The sequence below is a fragment of the Cryptomeria japonica genome, chromosome 7 (assembly GCF_030272615.1).
Source record: "Cryptomeria japonica chromosome 7, Sugi_1.0, whole genome shotgun sequence".
Classification (NCBI taxonomy): domain Eukaryota; kingdom Viridiplantae; phylum Streptophyta; class Pinopsida; order Cupressales; family Cupressaceae; genus Cryptomeria; species Cryptomeria japonica.
Genome location: NC_081411.1, coordinates 491,490,879 through 491,510,307, shown reverse-complemented (window position 1 = coordinate 491,510,307; position 19,429 = coordinate 491,490,879). Strand labels below are relative to the sequence as shown.

The 19,429-nt window shown below is 37.4% G+C and overlaps 1 protein-coding gene across 1 annotated transcript in view; it reads right to left on the bottom strand.

Moving 5' to 3' along the window:
• LOC131065769 (cysteine desulfurase 1, chloroplastic) overlaps positions 1-19,429 on the bottom strand; it is a 109,565-nt gene that overhangs the window by 69,552 nt on the left and 20,584 nt on the right. The window contains exon 3 of the mRNA XM_058000417.2: positions 2,093-2,252. Coding sequence (XP_057856400.1) covers positions 2,093-2,252 — 160 coding nt within the window. The remainder of the gene's footprint in view (positions 1-2,092; positions 2,253-19,429) is intronic.

The following is a 19,429-nucleotide window of genomic DNA, read 5'->3' as shown; positions in this document are numbered from 1 at the left end:
CCAAACTCTCAAAAATTAAAGTCACCTTCAGCGTTTAAACAAGTAACACATATGTGTGGAGTGTGGACAGTGGAATCGTGGACTATCCCAATAACAAAATTCTAAGCAAACCAATCATTTTTTACTCCTGTCACATCCGCGAGCTGGCTGTAGACGAGTCACGAAATGCAGACCAGTCGTTTTTTACTACCATCCGCGTGCCTTTTCTCCCACACAAAAACAACTGGGTTATAATCGCAGGTCAAAACAATGTATAAGCAACTAAAAATTTAGGGTTTTCGGTTGAAAAACGAAGTTGAGTTGATTACTGCCAATTTTTGCAAGATTCACTCGCAATTTTTTTTGGTAAAATTGTGCCAATTTTTTACAAATAATTGCCACTGATTTATTGTGTGATTTAATCGGGGACATCTTTGACTCGTGATAAATCGCAAGTCAAACAAGTTTTTGACGATTTTTTCATCTTTGGTTTATTGCATCTCTGCTTGCTTTTCTTTCTTCCTTCTCTTCTTTGCACTAAGCTGCATACCTGCTTCAGTGGCTTCCTACATTGTGGGTTCCTATTGTGCACATCCTCAGGCGAGGTTATTGGCAACTTCCTTTTTGTTTTCTCCACGACCCCTTGTTCTTCATGTTGATTAGAGTCTCTTATTTGGAATCCTAGGGATCCCACATTCAACCTTTCTGATATTCTGATTTGCAACATTGAAGTGCCCTCTTGTTGTGGTGAAGATTTTGGAATGCCCCTTGTGCTATTTTCCCTTTGTTTCTCCAAGTACCCTTCTGCCTTCTTACTCAAGTTGTCCATGAATTCTCTGCATGTTGTAAACTTTTGTGTGGTGGGGTCCTTGGGTAACTTCAGGAATGTGGTAGCATATGAATCTATTAAGTCATTGCTGACCCAATATTTATTGCCACTGAAAGTGATTAATTTCCAATTATTTTGCACTACCATTTAACATAGTAATCAGATCTGCTATATATGATTGAATGTATGAGGGTTTTAGAATCGTTACAGCCCATAGATAAGTCAGATTTGCTGTAATAGTTGATTACTTTACATTTGAGGGCTTTTAAAGTTTCTATAAGCCTGTGTGGGGTATCCATTGTTTGGAGTTGAGTATTTTGATTGACCAGGATTTGCAAATTGTACTATTGCTGATCAGCATTTAAATTCAGTAGAGTTTGGCACCTACATTTGACATTGATTGATTATTTCGGCTTGCACGTGTTTGAAAATTCATCTGTTTCCAAAGGTTGTCTGATTGGAGACACTACAAGGACCTACCTTCTTGGCTGTCTACAATCATTATCCAAGCCAAAAACACACTTGATAGTCAATAAGCATTTGTGAAGGCACCTTGAGTAGGGAATGAAAATAGTAATAAGTTTTCGACTGAGTCAGGAAGTTTGTTTAAATTCAATAAAAGGATTGACTTAATAAAAATTTGCACAATATTGATGTTGAAATGAACATTTTAAAAGCTTTCTTAATGTGCTAGAATGTCAACCCTACTAGTACTCCATTCAATATAAGCTAGCAGGCTTCCAATCCTCAGTTTAAAAATACATTTTCAAGCTATAAAATACATTAACATGTCTTCATGAAAACATAGAACTCCATCATCATTATGCTTAGCAACTCCTACACATTCCAGGATAATCTTGCAACATAAAATTCCTTTATTTGCAAGTTATTTATTATTATTTGCAATCTTATTTTGTGGTATTGCTTTTCTTTTCTTTTTAAAATCAATCTTATCCGTTTTGCCCAAATTTGTTGCATTCTATCTCCCATGTTATTTGATTCTTTGAAGATCACAGCCATTTTTTTTACATTATATATCAACATCCAAAGCTCACTTCTGTTATCTCTACTTACCACTAAATTCTAAATCATAGTTGTTTAAGACATCAAACCAGTTTTAGACAATTTCCTTTAGGAAAATGCTCAAATTCTTTCTAAAGAAACAAATGAACTGAAATCGTTTTAACTCGTTTCAACTGAAATATTATCTCTAGATTCTCTACTATCAGATAATTAAACAGGAAGCTCCATAAGTACAAGATAGTTTTGAGGAAGAAAGCAAACCTCGTCTCCTTCCTTCATATTTGTAAGACCCCATGAATATGCAACCAAATTGATTGCCTCTGTCGCATTACGAGTAAATACAATTTCCTCAGAGCTGGATGCATTGATGAAGTTTGCCACCTTTCTTCGAGCTAGCTCATATTCACTTGTTGCCTTTTCACTATGGGATGAATTGAAATAATTAGCAAAATATTAGAAGAATTAAAGAATAGTAGGGATTTGGAATTTAAAATTCTACCAAAGAAGTATAAAAAACATATGGAATCTAATACACTTGTTATAATTTAACACCTGCATTTGGCAACACGTGAGAAACATCAGGAGACAGATCTCTCAAGCGTAATAAAGTGAATGCAACAAACTTATTATGATTTATCAAAGACTCTTTATGCAGTTTTCATCCAGAAACTCTTCTTTCAACAAATATGGTCTGCAGAAACTTGGAATCTTTAATATAACTATTATTGTGTTCTTATACAATAAGACATTGTAAACAAAGAAAGTATGGCCAATTTTATTAGATATCATATAAAGATATAAAACTATTTACACAGGCATTTATTGCTTATGATAATGATGTACTAGCACACATCAGTCATGTCTAAAAGGTAACTTAAACAATGTAAGTTACAACCACCAATGTAACTTCCCCGTAAATTAAATACCACACACACACACATTGGACTGTGTGCCATAAAATTCTATCAAACTCGTCTAACAATTGGTATCAAAGAGAGGAAGCCCTAGAAGAGGGACTGAAGGGGACTACAAACTATTATAGTTTGTCTGACTGCCATAACTGTCAAAAGGGCCAACTGTTATGTCAAAGCATATTTTGAGCACCAATTGACAGCCAAATAAGAGCACAAATGTAATGTTATCAAACTGAAATTTTTAACCAATTAAAAATAATAAATAAAATTCAGTACCTTTTGATCATCAAGATTCCGGATTGGTCAGTACGAGAGCATATGGTGAATCAGTTAGCAATAATATTAAATCAAAGGTACTTGCTGGCAGCAGGCCACACAGCATACAATCACAAAATCTGAATTGATGATATGCCTTGCAGCAATCCCTCCAGGTTTTAATGTCAATATCAAGAATTAATATCAAACTCCTTTTGCAAATGATGAATGTTAGCCAAACTGAAAAACTATGAATGCTGGATAGTGTTGGTGTCTGTTTTATCATCTACCAAACATTAGAATAAGATACCCGAAGGTATTCTATCCTCTCCTGAAAAATCACTACTGATTCCAAGGTCTATATGTGCGAACAAGCGACTTTAGTGAAATAGCTTCTTGGGTAGTGTATGCTGAAAATCTCAAGGGGGACTTACGTTTAACAACTGCCTTGAACTGCTGGACTTAGATGGATTTAGCAATTTTAGGCTCTTCTTTTTTTTTTGATTTTCGGGGTTTAGACTTTCAAAAAGGAGAAAAGAGATAGGGTTCAGGAAAGCTAATCTAATCCTACGAACTCTGAAGACGGTATCACTTGGGTGCTCTCGGGAAACCAAACTTTGCTTCGCCACACTAGGGACAACTACACAAAGCCGGTGCAATCTTCAATGGATTGTGCTTGTGATTAAGATGTTGGGATGCACAGAGGATGGGCTCAGACTAACTTTGCACGGTGAAAGGGAAATCATCCATTCACCCAAAGTATGAGCGGAGGTACACCATCAATTGACACTTATCAAATCCTTCATTCAAATTAAAAACAATGAAAGCAAATCTAAATTAATTTTAACTAAGTGTTGAGGAAATTGAAACCATGCAAATCATTCAAACAATAGGGATTACAAAGCCTTAAGAGAAAGCGCACATGCAATATATTATCTGGAAATGACCTTACGCAACAATACATCAAAAACCTCACCCTCTCCAAATGAGAGGAGGTAGCCTTATATAGTTTTTCAAAAATAAATGAACGGCCGAGATCAAACAGTGATCAAGGGCCAAGATTAAAAGCTATAAACCCTAATTAGGGTTTCCCAAAATACTATTAGCTTGAATGAATAAGAAAGTGACATGTGGCACAGCTGCTAATCTCACTGAGGTGAGCGTCCACTTTCCTCTTTCGCAGATTCGATGTACCTGGACACAATAAGCCTGACCTCCTCCATAGTGACACTTGGCAAACTGCTAATCTGGAAGTCGATGATGTCCACATCATCGGTACATGTGGTGAGGATGCTTTCCCACTCAACCGCTTGGGCAAGAAAGTTTTCATCGATGAAGAGAAAGTTTACAATCTTTGAAAGATCGCCCTTGTCAATCATCCCTGAATCCTTGAAGAAGCTTGACTGGATCCTGGCTCTCAGGTTCTCTGCCTGCAAATGCTTCTCCCTTATACTCTCTTTCTTCCAGATCTCAGACGCTACATGAAACACCTTTCTCAAAATCTCCCTAGCACTCTCCTCTGTCTCAAAGCACTTGGTCTCGGATTTCTTCAAAACTTCAATCCGGGTGACCAAGGCATAGTACCAGGTGTTGAAGTCATACCTATCTCCATCCTGTATGACACCTGCATCCACTAGACTTCTCTTCGACAAGCCTCGGATAAATTTAGATGCGGAAGTATCTCATCTTGAATTTCCTCCACGTCCTCCCAATTGGTAGCTAGATGCTGAATACGGCTGACCAACGAAGAGGCCGACTCATGTGCTAAAACTAAATTTTCCACCAGTATATCAACACGTGCTGAAGCATCTGAAATCCACTCCTTGGCCTGTGTGCACGTGCCCTTCATATCCTCATAATCCTTCATCGATTCTTGCTGAAGAGGCTGTGGAGGGGTAACCGGGATCTCATGGTTAAGTGGTCTGGTAAGATGGAGAACATACTTCCTCCATTGCTGATTTTCTTCTTCAACCTTCTTTCTCTTCTCTCTCTCCTGAGCTAAACTTGCCTTCAGGGCGTTACAAGAGTCATCGAAATACTAGACCTCTTGGTCTTGGGTGGGCTTACCCAGCTCTATAGTGATGATCTTGTAATCATCTGCGACGACATTGTCCCTAGTTTTTCCTTCTTTAGGCACCGCTATCTAGATTGTCCTGAATCCTACACTGTCTCTCTGAATCAGAGAAAACTTTCTGGCGGGCTTGGGTGGTTTAGCTATAGTTGGCTCATTCACCTTCTCCAGAAATGTTGTTGTGATTTCTTCAGAACAAGCCTCCTTGGGGACCTTAGCCTTTATTCTTTCCCTTAGCCAATCAGGGATAGTTGATTGCTCTACAGTATTCTAGTCAAATCCATCATCTGTCCCTCCTGGGTTTGCAGCTATGCCATCTAAGAAGACTATGGGAGACGTAGGCATTTCAATTTGCTCTCTGTCCGGACTTTGGACAACTCCCTTCATTACTTCCTCAATCGAAGGAGAAGGCACTCTTACTTCATCATTAACCATGCATATGTCCATCTCCTGCTCCTCAACTGCATTCTGATCAGGTACGATAGAAGCGGCACTTAGGATGGACTGGCCTTTGCTGGACTCCCTTCTTTCCCCTACAATCTTCTTTCATGTGACCTTTACGGAGCTTCCAACTAACTCCTTCCTCTTCTAAGACCCAACACTTTCCTGGATTTCAGGCATTACCTGCAGAGGTACAAGGATTGGAGGACAAAGAGTCATCCACTCCCATCAATTCATAGGTCAAGGCCACACCTATGGACTTTAATTGCCTTGTCCTTTCAGATGTCCACCACCTAGAATACTCAACCACCGTCCTCATGAGGTCGGCTAGATTTGATTTCTCTCCCTCTGCCCAATCTATCAAAACTAGGGGTTCATTCTTCATGTTTTGAAAGCCGGCTGTTGAAGCTCAAGGCTATCCTCTACTTGGTCAGCAACTCTGAATACCTCTATTGCTCTTACCATGCTCAATGGAATCCTCGACCAAAATCTCTTCCTCATCTCGAAACTATCGGCTGTGTTAGCCCAATAATCTTCTAGATCAGCCCTGTGTTCAAATGTCATTCCTTCGAACCTCTTTATTCTATGGAATGGATCGAAATTCCTTCTTGCCTTGTACTGATAAAGGGGATACTAGGCCAGCTCCTTCTCAGCAGTCGCAGCAACTTGTGACGATGGACATGTTTCCAGGCCATTACCAATTGTAAGAGAGGAAGTTCCTGCCTTCTTCTGTTTATCCCTTTGAATCACCGTATACCCCTCCAATTGCCTCACAACCTCGAGTAACACAACTCGGTTGGTAGGGTAAGCTGGAAGCTTATAGGGAGACCCAGAGAATCTCTGAATTCTAAGGTAAGTGAACTTTGGATATTGGATATACCAATACTCGAATCGACTGATGAAGTCCATAGACTCTTGAGAGAGTCTCTGGTGCAGTCCACCTTGCAACGTCCACGTGATGTGCATGAGGAAGGTATCATTCACTCTTTTAAAGTGGAACTTTTCATCCATGTGGAGCTGGGCATAGCAATCATAGACTGGAAACTGGTTCTCTTTGTTCCCTATTTCTCCTCTGCAAGTGAGACCTCTGTATCTGTAGGTTCTGGCCAAGGAATAAAACAGGTACGAACTCATAAAGAAGGTCCTATTCGCTTCTAGGTTCCTTAGCTGGTTGTCTAGGTTGTCGCTAATCATCCGGGCCCAGTCTATCATCTTTACTCCATTCATTATTTCATTAATGAAATAATACATCCAGAGCTCGAATGGAGCACCTTGAGGATTTCCCATTATCCTGTTCAGCAGAATGATCATGTCTCCAATGTCTTCCTTGAAGTATGCTCTCACTAAGCTCTTCCTTTGAAGTTTGGAGGCGCCTTTCCTTGGCTTGTCCAGCCAAGAATGGTTGATGATGGCGTCATACTCCTCCAAGTGGTCCTGATACATGCTATCCGCTTCGTCCTTTGTCACAATGGCCTCATCACTGATGTTTGCCAGCACTCTTCCATCAGGTGCAACAATGTCTTTACTGGTGGGGTTGTAATGCTTAGCACATTCAACTACTAGTTCAGTGCACTGCATGGCGGGGAGAAAACCAGCAACATGCATGATGCCACTCTTCATCATCTTTCGTGCGGTCATGGTAGGCACAACGTTGTCCAGACCAAACATTTGCTTCTTCAATTCCCTCAAATTGATGTGTTTGAGACTCCGAGGTTGGCGTCGCTAACATTTTTCCACTTCAAAGTCATCCTTGACTCAAGAGGAGCGTCTTTATCCACTTGAAATTTCATAGTGCCTAAAATCTACAAGTAAACAATGAAGCTTAAGTTAGAAATTAATTCGTGAATTGAAGAAAATATGGGCTAAGAGTGGTAAGTGTTTGAAAATTTCATTTTATTCTCATACTTAGCCATAAAAACTGGATTTTCATCTGCCAATTCTTCAATCCTAAGGATGATTGTGATCATAAATCAACAACAAGTGTTATAACTTCAAAAACTTTCTTTTACTTAGTCAAAAAAATGATTTTCCTCCAATAGAAATTCGAATAAATCCACTAAAAATCATTTTCCATAACTCTGAAAAATACTCAGAAAATACACAAATCTGCATCATAAATTCAACTTCACCTTCGAATAGATTGAAGTAAGGCTGGAAAATTCTTTAGAACACTCAGAAAGGATTAGCTATTCTTTCTTATACCAGCTCGCTTCACTCAAAAATCTGTGAATCCTTCGTAACGAAGTTCGCCCAACTACAAGCAATATCGAAATTTTCTCCAAATGAACTCCAATCTGCCAACACTTTACTATGCTCTCCTCAAAACTTCGAACTTCTTGGTGTGTAAAAATGAAGTTACAAATGAAGTATTTGTAAATAAAGTTGAATTCACAATTAGAAACACGCAAAATCTTCCAACTCATATTTCTAAATCTAACTCGCATTTTGGGAAAGTGTTGTCATCTTCTTTAGTTCGAAAATCCTTCAATTATGCAAGTTTCTAATTTGTTTTCAGTTGGTTAATTCACACTAGGCTCATAAAAGAGTATCTTCCAAAGTTTCTAATTTAGAACTCAGTTAGAAAATCCTCTTGATTTTGCAAAATATCTACTTTCCAGTTTTAATTTTGACTTTCCAATTTAATAATCTTTGAAATCTCTTTTTTTTTCCAACTTTCTAATTTAATTAGGAGTTTGATTTTCTTGGAAGATTTGATGACATCACTCAAAATTTTATTGACTTTGTTTGACTTTCATGTTTGGGCGGACTTTTGGAGGCTCTCTTCATGAGCGGCCTTTCTTCTTCTTACCATGCATGGCGGACTTTTATGGCTCCACCATCTTCTTATCAAACCTGGGCGGACTTTCATTACCTCTTCAAGGCATAGGGCGGAGTTTTAAGAGGGTCTTCAATCATAATTAACACCTTGGGCGGACTTTTGATGCATCTCTTAAGGCGGACTTTGACACTTCTCCATCAACACGGACTTTCCAACTCCCTCTCCAAGGTGGACTTTAGGAACATCTCTACATGGCGGACTTTGGAAGGCCTTCAACGTTGCATCTATTTCCTTGGGCGGAGTTTAGGAGGGTCATCAATGAGGGCGGAGTTTAGGAGACATGGCTAACAAGGTGGACTCCTCAAGCATTTCCTAGGGCGGAGTTTTCAAACATCTCCACCAAGCATGGCGGACTTTGGAAGGCCTTCATCCCATCCTCTTCAAGGCGGACTTTGGAGGTTTCTCAAGGCATGGCGGAGTTTAGAGCTCCCTCTTTGTGGCCTCTTTAACATGGCGGACTTTTGATCACCCCCATCATAGAACGGAGTTTGAAGCCTTTCAAACATGGCAGACTTTTTTAAGGTGACCCCACCTAAGGCATAGGGCGGAATTTTCAAACATCTCTACAAGGCGGACCTTGAGCTTTCCCCATGATAGGGCGGACTTTTGAATGACCTCTCCTTGGGCGGACTTTTGCTTTCCCTTCATCATGGTGGACTTTGATGGCTTCCAATCATGGCAAACCTTGATCATCTCCCCAATATGGCGGACCTTTGCTTGGGCGGACTTTTTAAACACCTGTCATGACACTGGGCCTTATCCATTAGCCATACTTAGAAAAAATTTGGAAAATTTCAAAATTTCACAGTTTAACCAAATTTAACCAGATTATCTTGAAATTTGAAATCCATACTCAAGAAAACCATCTGAAGCAATATGACCCCTAAAATGTAGGGAAATGGCTTTTTAGGTCAAAACTTGAAAATTTTGGGTCTTGATCGCGGCAGGTGAGTGGCATCAGTGCAAACCCTAGATTCCCATTCTGAAAAAGCAAAAAGCAGACATCCCTAAAAAATAGGAAAAACTTTCTAAAAATAGCCATATCGAGGATCGGGCTAAAAGCACCAAAAACGAAACTTCCTTAAAAATAGGAAAAAGCAAAAAAGCAAACTTTCTAAAAATAGAAAGTTGTCCAAATTCGTCCAAATCAATTGCGATCTTCGTCCTTTGGCCTTTCTAAGCGCTTTGGCGGTGTTCATACTCTAGAATCACATGGTTTGCAAAAAATTAACTTTCAATCCTTAGGACCTGAACTGCTCAAAACTGGACAAGGCTTGGTAAAATTGAAGCGGAAGGCCACGGGATACTAACAAAAACCCTAGAAAGCAGGAAAAGAGAGGGTCCCCATTTGTAATGGGGCGATGTGTGAAAAAGGTCACAACAGATAGCAGCATTAAAAACCCATAAGTAAACTTTGAAACCCTTAATTCCACCTTCTAGATAATAAAAAAATCAAGTACAGCCAATGGCAATCAAAACCCAAATGATACAACTGAATACACAGCACCCCAAATTCACACAAAATGCCTGAATAATGCTATGACAAATGAGTTTACAAACACATTTACAACCTTGCAGACTATATAGCAGATCTGGATGTGCAGCATCCAGGAAAAGCTACGGCAGCATTCGTAATTAAGAAACCTTTGGAAAGTGTTGTGACTCCTATCTAATATGAAACAGCAGCTTCAAGACTTGTACATCCCTTTAGTATGTGTTGCAGACCACTGTACGGCAGCCTCAGAATATTCTGCAAACTTTGTTTGGAATGTTGCAATTGGTGCTTCCAATGTTACAGCAGACTCTTGGAAAAAAATGTACTTAAAGCTAACAATTAGTAAGAACCTTCCTAGCGGATATGAAATGGTACACTCCACCTAATATAGGGTGCATCTGGATACTACAGCAGTCAAGGTGTTACAGCAGCCACATATATGCCTGAAGGCTAGAAATTAACTAGCCAAAACTTAATGTCTGAAGTCACGTAAAGTTCACCATTGCTGAGTACAGGAATTTTAATAAAATAATCCTCAAAAGGGAAATCAGACCAACTTCAATTTCACTAATTTTGATAATAAGATCAAGGAAGCCTTATTATTGTTGAACTATCTATCTCTGATGGTTAGATTCCTAAAGTTCAAAATTCCATGTCTACTGTCGACCTTTGTGAGAGATTGAAAACAAGTATCTAATCTCTAAAAAATACTTAATTTGAAAAATTAGTTGTTTTCCACAAAGTTGGGTAAGATAGGTCACTTTCCAATGATCTTCTTAGGATGAAAGACCTAATGGATCAGCACTCCACTATCAAGAAAAACATGAATTCATATGGTATAGTTGCTCTTGAATTTATAGGTTTCCACTTTTGTTTAAAACTTTTTGGAGTCCCTCTAGCTGTTCGTAGAGTGAAACTCTTACTTTTGAAAAAATATTCGTATCTATCACAAAAATAAAAAAACTGGAGACAAATACAAATGAAAGGGTCTAATTCAGCAATTTGAAAGTAAAGTAGTTGCACAATATAAAGGCAACTGAAAGAAAGTCTTTAGTTTTGATACCACCCAAACATGAAGTTAAATATTATTATTCTGATATACTTGGGCATTTAAAAAAAAAATGTCAAAAACATCAATATGACCTTTTCCATGAGAAGCCATGGGCCCTAGCTAATGTGCCACCGATTGAAGCAAAGCAAAACATGGAGAAAATGAGTATACATTTACGGCATCTTTTTGAGACAACAACACAACTAGTTAGTTCTTTAATTCTAGTGCATAGCATCCTTTCACTTGCCATAAAAACTAGTGTATCAAATTTATTGTTGATTCTAATTCTATAAATTATGTTTCACTAGGCGATAGTAGATCACATAAAATAGAAGGGATAGTAGATGTAAGGATTGTGTTGAGTGATTCCACAAAATTCATTGGTCCGTATGTTAAAGTTTTTTTCCAAACATGAACAAAAATTTGTTATTTATCAATTAGCTTACAAACAATATTAATGTTGTTGTGAATTTTTGTGGTAAGTAATTGCGATAGATGTTAAGTAGGGGAGAATGGCTTCCCTAAGAATTTAGCAAGGTGGACTACAAGCTAGTTGATCATGTCATAGTTAATTTAAATGCATTAGCCATGGAGGACAATGATAGCATTTTATGGCATGAGAGATAAGGATATCGCAACCTTAGTATTTAGCCAGACTAAGTAGATCCAATACGGTCCACAAATTGCCACATATCACGGGAAGAGTAATATCTATGCAAGATGTTTGGTTAGTAAGAAAAAAACAAAAGCTAATCCCTACTATTGCAACATGGCATACAAACAAGGACTTCAGATCACATCATAAAAGATCTATGCAAACCATCCTGGAAATAATCAACTATGCTTGGTGCAAGGTATTTTCTTTTGCTAGTTAATGATTTCAAAAAAAAAAATGTGGGTCTATTTTTATAAAAAAAAAATTGATTAATTTGGTTGCTTTGTCAAATTCAAAGCTTCAGTTGAGAATCACAAAGAAAGACAAATCAAAACTTTACAATCCAATAATGGGATAACTTACAAGAAATTCCAAAACTTTACTGATATGGAAAATATTCAAATAGTTGACTGCTCTGTACACCTCTCAGCAAAATCGGGTGGTTAGGAGAAGAAACATGAAAATATGGAGATGGCCTTTATATGATGCACATCAAAGGAATGTCGTATAAGTATTGGGGTGAAGATGTAAACATGGTGGTGCATCTCCTAAATAGAAATCTATTTGAAGCCTTGAAGGGGGTAATTCCTAATGATTCTTGGTTTGGACTAAAACCTAAGCTAACACATTTTCATGTTTTTTGTTCTACATCTGTTAGTTCCTAGCATTAAAGGGAGTAAGCTAGATTCTATAAACTTCAAATATTTCTTTGTTGGATATAATGAACAATCTAAGAGGCGTTGACTCATTGACATTTTCACTAAGAAAGTCTTAATTAGTCAATGTGTTGATGCAATAGGAAAAAAAACTTACTTTGACCATATACCTAAACATTAAGTCAATGATCAATCAAGAACTAGTATTGGGGTTCCTTTGAAAGATGAGGGCTCTTCTTTTTATACTCCATCACAATCACTGGTGCATTAGTCTTCAACTAATAATTTTTTTACTTCACTACAATATCAACAGAAAAGATTAGAGCTGTCTTCGTCCCAACATTTGGTTCCTTCACCTCAAGAATCCCAGGTCTCCTAGTAGCAAAAACCAAATCGATACTATTCCACCATTCATGATGTGCCAAAGGATGGCATTCATACATTTGATGCTCGATCTTAGCAAGGAAGGAAATAGGTTGCAAGTTTAGATGAGGATGTTCATTTTGCTATTTCTTTTGACCTTTTCAAGGTGGCTAAAGCGCAATAATATTCAAGAGTAAAGGGCAAACTTAAATGGGAAGCTCTTGTGCAAATTGACTTAGATGCCTACAATGCCTTGATGAAGAATCATACCTAAGGTTTGGCAAAATTGCCTCTAGATAAAACACACATAAGCTGCAAATGGATGTACACAAATCAAATGTAAAGCTTATGGTACTTTTGACAATTAAAAAAATCAGCTTGATGCAAAATTTTCTAACCAACAAGAGGGGATAGACTATGAAGACTTTTTCTCCTAAAGCAAAGATGGTCACATTTTAGTTGCATCTCTCAATAGCAGCCCGATTTGGTTTGAAGGTGTATCAAATGCATGTGAAGAGCACCTTCTTGAATGGGGATCTGGATGAGCTCTATACAATGCAACTTAAAGGATTCTAGGTAACTAGTAGTGATCATATGATCTACAACCTTCTTAAGTTTGTGTGTACTTAAATAAACTCCACGAACCTAGTACATAAAAACTGATCACCATCTTCAAAATTTTGAAAACCAAAGTCTGTCTAACCCAAATCTCTATATCAGAAGATTACATTATGAGTTGATGATTACAATGTGATTCTTATTGTTTGTGTTGATCTTGCTAGCACAAGTAATGGGGCCACTACATTGTAATGAGCGGAGCCTAACCTATGTTGTACTTTTGACATGACTAACCTAGCCCTCCTATAACATTGCGTAAGTGTGGAATTCTAGCAAAATGACCATCTCATTTTCAAGGCTCAATTTCAAAATGTTACAAATCTCTCAAAATGGTTTTGTATGATATTTTGTAATCCTTCCACAACACCCATGGAGATCAGGGTAAAGTTGTCAACCTATAATGATTCATCACTAATTGATGAGCCACACTACAAACAATTGGTGAGCATTCTAATGACATCTTACATCCACACAATTAAATATTTGATTTATCGTTTACTATCTTTCTCAATTTTCTGCACAACTGAAAGTAATTCATTGGCAAGGAGCGGAACATGTTGTCAAAGGTACTCTTGACTTCAACATTCCCTATCAAAGGACAAAACATGGCTGGTAGGCTATATAGACTCTCATTCGACCGGCCCATTTGATACTTGGATATCTACTTGGAGATCAACTATTAACTACATTTTCTCTTTGGACTCAAGAGTTGTTTCATGGCAGAGTAAGCTTTAGCACACTATAGCTAATATTTAGCATATAATGGTCATTTATGTACTTTACTTAGTTTTAGTAACTTTCCTTTATTGTTTTCAATCACAATCATTTATGTTTTAGAAACATCATTTGTAATTGCTTATTTAAGGAGTTTCCTCTCCTTTGTAAATCAATTAATTACCATTTCAAGGTATCAGAGTAGAGGTCTTTTTTGGCAAATTTTTGGATAATAAAATTCGTGCTCTATTCCTAAAAATTTTGTTTGATTTTTTTATTAAAATCGTGGTCTTTTTATCTAAAAAAAAAATTGTGTGGGTTTCTAGTTTAAAAAATCGTGATTTCTTGCTTCAAAAAGTTGAAGAGTTTACTTAGAATTGTGGACTAGTATTTTCTACAAATCGTGGTCCTTTCCAGAGAAAAGTCATAGATTCTTTTGTCCTTAAAAATGTGGATCTGCCCTTGTAATCGCGTTTATTTTTGCACAATTTTTTGAAAGATCGTGGGTAAATCTCTAGTGTTTTTTCCTGCACCCAACAAAGAATGTTTTTTAATCTGCAGAAGCCATGTGCCATTTATTCTTTGTATTTGACGATTTTTTTACAAAATTGTGGCATTATCAAGTGCTTTTTGCACGTGACGGGTTGTTCTACTACTCCAAGGTCGTGGGAAGGTTCTCTGTCTTGCACGATTGGTTTCTTTCATCCCACTCATGCATGAAACGGGATTTTCTGATCATGCTGAACCTATGGCTAGGGTTTTGCTAAAACCAACTTTCACAAAGCTTTTTTAGATATTTTTTTTAAATGCCTAGGATTTTTTAAAAAATAATAAACAAAAAAATCGTGGGTTTCAGAAGCTGTAACTAGGGTTTCTGATTTTTTTACAATTTTGGTGAAAAAATCGTGTGAGCGCCTTTTTGATTGATTTTTGACAAATCAGGTATTTTCTTTTTCTTAGCAGCGCCTAGGGATTTGTGCCACAGGGTTTGACTGTTTTTTTGACTGAAAAATTAGATTGAAAAAGTTTGTTGGAGTTGACTTTCACCTCATTTTCATGCCTTTGGAAAATGGGAGAGATGGCGTTGTTGAAAAAAATCATGTTGCACGGTAATTGGCACTTCAACAACAAGAATTATAATTTATAATACCTAAATACAGCGCATGCTCACCATTTTCAAGTACCGGTGCCTTGACCAGATTGTCCTTGGTACATACACACGTCCCACTATTGCAGGCAAAGGCAAAGACAAGTTTGATGAGTGAAATCCTGAAGCGATTATGCAGCTTAAGTTATCTGTCACTGATGAGATGCTTCCAGAAATACTGTCTTGCAAGATTGCTACACAAATTTGGACACATTTGAAAGATCTGTACCAAACATCAAACAAGGGCAGAGCATTCTTCCTTAAGAATATGTTGTTCTCAATTATGATGCACAACAAGATGTATTTGCAGGTGTAATGTCCACACTTTGACATTAAATTTAATGATAAATAATAACAATAATATAATAAGATAAATAAATAAATAAGTAATAATAAAATATAATATTTATTAAGACAATTAAAAGGAAGGAGACTTATAAACAAAAGAAAGTGATTGGAACCATTATAACTATTGATTACAAGGATTGAGCCAAGAAGATTCAAAATGACTAACGACTCATCGAGAGACACACATCATGGGCGTTATAATAATCCCAGTCTTAGTCCGCATATACTAATAAGATAACAGCGATTTGGTTATATCAAACAAACATACGATCAAGGTAACATCGACCATGAAAGAATAGTTGAGACAAGACAAACAAATGTTAATCGGATACTGAGGGGGCAAACCCATTAAGATGAAGGGTTCTTTATGTGTCACCATTCATCATGGTATGTGTTGCGAGGTATTCACACATCACCCCATTGCAAATGGGGACCCCCACTTTTTCCTTCTTTCTAGGATGGTGTTAGAGTACTTAGCTGTTAGCCTTTGCATTAGAGGAGTATAGATGGTGAAGAAGCCAGGAGTCGGGTGGATAGCCTTGGGTGAGAGGTGAAGTGAGTGAGTTTGTTAACCTTTAGTAACGTCTAGATATCGTGAGAGTCAAGTCTATCATGAGTTCAACCGAAGAGTGTGAAAGACTGCTAGTTAGGGATACTTCAAGTGCTCGAGGTTGAGGGCGAAAGCTTCAAGTGCTCCTTTGTGATATCCCCACCGCATCACATGATGTAATAATGTTAACACACTATTGAGGAAATAATACTAATAAATCATTAGAAGAGAATTGATTAATTATATTGATATTCAATTAATTTAATATAATTAATATGTTTGAAGTGTATTGATATTTAATAATAGTCAAAGTGATTATTAAATATATTTGCATTAAAATAGGATTAGTTCATTTTAATAAATTAATAAGGTAGGTATTTGTTTTTGACAGGAAGCCGCAGCCCAAGCTGCGCCTACCGTCATATCCCTTCCTTCGGAAGGGAAGTAGTGTGACGGTAGCCGCAGCTTAGCCTGCGGGCCGTCACATCCCTTCCCACGGGAGGGTGCCCGTGGAGGGACACGACCACTCCCTTCCATGGGTATTAAACCCAATCAACCGCTGGGGTCAAGGGAGCAGAGGAGACGGAAAGAAAAAGAAAGGAGGGAGGCGTTGCAGACCAGACTGCGGACAGACAGGTAAGAAGTCTGTGGTATAGGTAGGAAAATAGATATTAATATATGTATATTAATGAATGTAGGAAGGGATTAATATATATATATTAATAAATATAAATGTATAAAAATAAACAATTATATTTAATATCTATATATTAATGAGCATAGGAACATATATATATTAATAAATATAAATGTATAAAATAAATAATGGTATTTAATATGCATATATTAATGAATATAGGAATAGTTAATATATATATATATATATATATATATATATATATATATATATATATATATATATATATATATATATATATATATATATATATATTAATAAATATAAATGAGAACTTGCTGCATGCATATGTAATGAAGGACTCTTAAATGTTAAGGAATGCTTATAAACATAAATATGAATACATCAGGATAGTAGGAATGTATGAATAATGGTTAATGAACATTTTATGAATATATATAATGAATACAAGACTATGTACATGTGGATTATGGAATAGGGAAATAGTAAATAAAAATGCAAAGGAATGTATTATAAATGGAATCACATGAGGGAGGCTATAGGGAGGAAACTCTCTTGGCCTAAGGGAGGGATTATGATAATCCCTAGGGCAGTATATACTGAACATTGATATGCATATGTATGGCTTGGTTGATTAAGTTCAACCAAGAAGAGACGGATCTGGCCGGTCCCCTCTGAGGACTTGGATGATGGGATGCATCACCCAAGGCAAGGAATGACATAGCGTCTTCCTTGGATGGCTTAGATGTAAGAGGTTACACCCAAGACAGGAATCGAATTAACCTTCGATTTCCTGAAGGGCTTGGATGTAAGAAATTACATTCAAGACAGGAGTAGAAATTCACCTTCGACTTCCTGGAGGGCTTGGAACCAAGATGGGTTCCAAGAAGGTGAGCTTCATGGCCGCCTAAGAACATATCGCCGTATGGCTTCCGTATCCTTTTTATTAGATAAAAATTATGATCATGTTTAAGTAAGTATTTTTAAGTTAGATTGCAATTTAGATTACTTCTATATATATATATGTCTATTATATTCTAACAAACTATTTTGCAGGCCAAAGATCCCAAACTAGTAGGGACATTACATCCTTATGAGGAGCGAAATTTGTTTTGAACGCCCTTAGTTGAGAGCGAAGTTGTTTCATAAGCCTTGTTCTGACAAGTTTGAATGGATGAAGTGAAGCGAGGTAAGCAAACAAAAAACTAAGTGTTGAATTTCAATCCACTTCATGTGCACCCATTTTGGAGCGAACTTCATATGTACCTCTTGTGGAGCGAGATTTTTCCTAGCACTTCATAGTGAGCATGGCATCACACATCAAAGTTGAGAGAGTGAGTGAAAGTGAGCAAAGGTGAGTCAGAGTTCCAATTTGAAATTCACTTCATGTGCTTAGCCTCAAGAGCGAACTTCATGACCATCACTTTTGGAGCGAAGATCCCCTAGGAGCCTTGTTTGAGTGTGAATTAGAGCGTATGAATGAGGATAGTGAGTATGATTTCGATTTGAGATCACCTCAAGTACTCCTTCTTTAGAGCAAAGTTTACTTCATATATTCTTTGATAGGAGCGAAATTTTGCATTTTAGGCCTTCATAGGGAAAATTTGACATGTTTTTGTAGATGAAGACTTGAAAAATCTAAGGATTGAGTTGATGAAACAATGAAGTGATTGAAGAAAAGTTTGTTTGAAATTCACTTCATGTGCTTGCCTTGAAGAGCAAACTTCATGTGTTGAGGAAGGAGAGCGAACTTCATGTGCTTGCCTAATGGAGCGAACTTCATGAGAAAGGGTAATGGAGCGAATTTTACTTCATGTACTCCTAAACAAGAGCGAATTTCCTTCATTTGCTCGAAAGATGATGTGAGAATATTTACCTTGAGCCGATTTGATCTTTAGAAAGAGTGAACTTGAGTTGAAAGTAACTTCATCTGCAAGCCAAGGGGAGCGAACTTCATGTACAAGACAAGGGGAGCGAACTTCATGTGCAAGCCAAGGGGAGCGAACTTCATGTGGAAGCTAAGTGCAAGTGATCAAGAGCGAATTTGCAAGATTGTTTATGAGAACACTGCTTTGAACCGATTTAATGCTTGGAAGGAGTGATTTTGAGTTAAGAAGATGAACAGGCAAGATAGAAGGTTACTTCATATGCTCCTATAGTGGAGCGAACTTCTTGAGCAAGGTGATTGGAGTGAACTTCATGTGCATAAGCCTTGGAGCGAATTTGTCTCATTTGCCCAAAATAAGATGCAAAACTACTAGTAGATCATTTCCTTGAGCTAATTTGATGTCTTAACATACTTAGGAGAGAATAATTTTAAATTTGAGATGATAAAGGACAAGTTTAAGGGTAACTTCATGAGCATCAGGGCTGGAGCGAACTTCAAGTGCTCCTTCATGAGAGCGGATTTTCTCTAAATCCTCTTATCAGACCAGCAACACATAAAAAATCAGAAATTGTATTAAGGTGTGTAAAAGCTATATGTCATAAATGTTTGATGCTATACTCGTTTTGTTTTGCAGATATGAAAGGAAGATGATGCAAATTGCAAATCAGCACCTTGAAGAAATGAGAGAGGGAAGATTGCAAGACTCCGCCAACATGCAAGTTCAAGAAGAAAACTTCATCAGCAAGCACAAGGGTATCAAGGAAGGAAGAATCTCAACTCTCACCGCACCATGGAGACATGAAGAGATCAAAGGAGTGCAATGGAAAAGTCATACAATCACCCTAAGGCAAGCAACCGAGGATGAAGGAAGGACTTAGCTACCTCAATGTTTCCCATCACCACTACTTTGAGCGAGCTGGAAAGGTTGAATATCA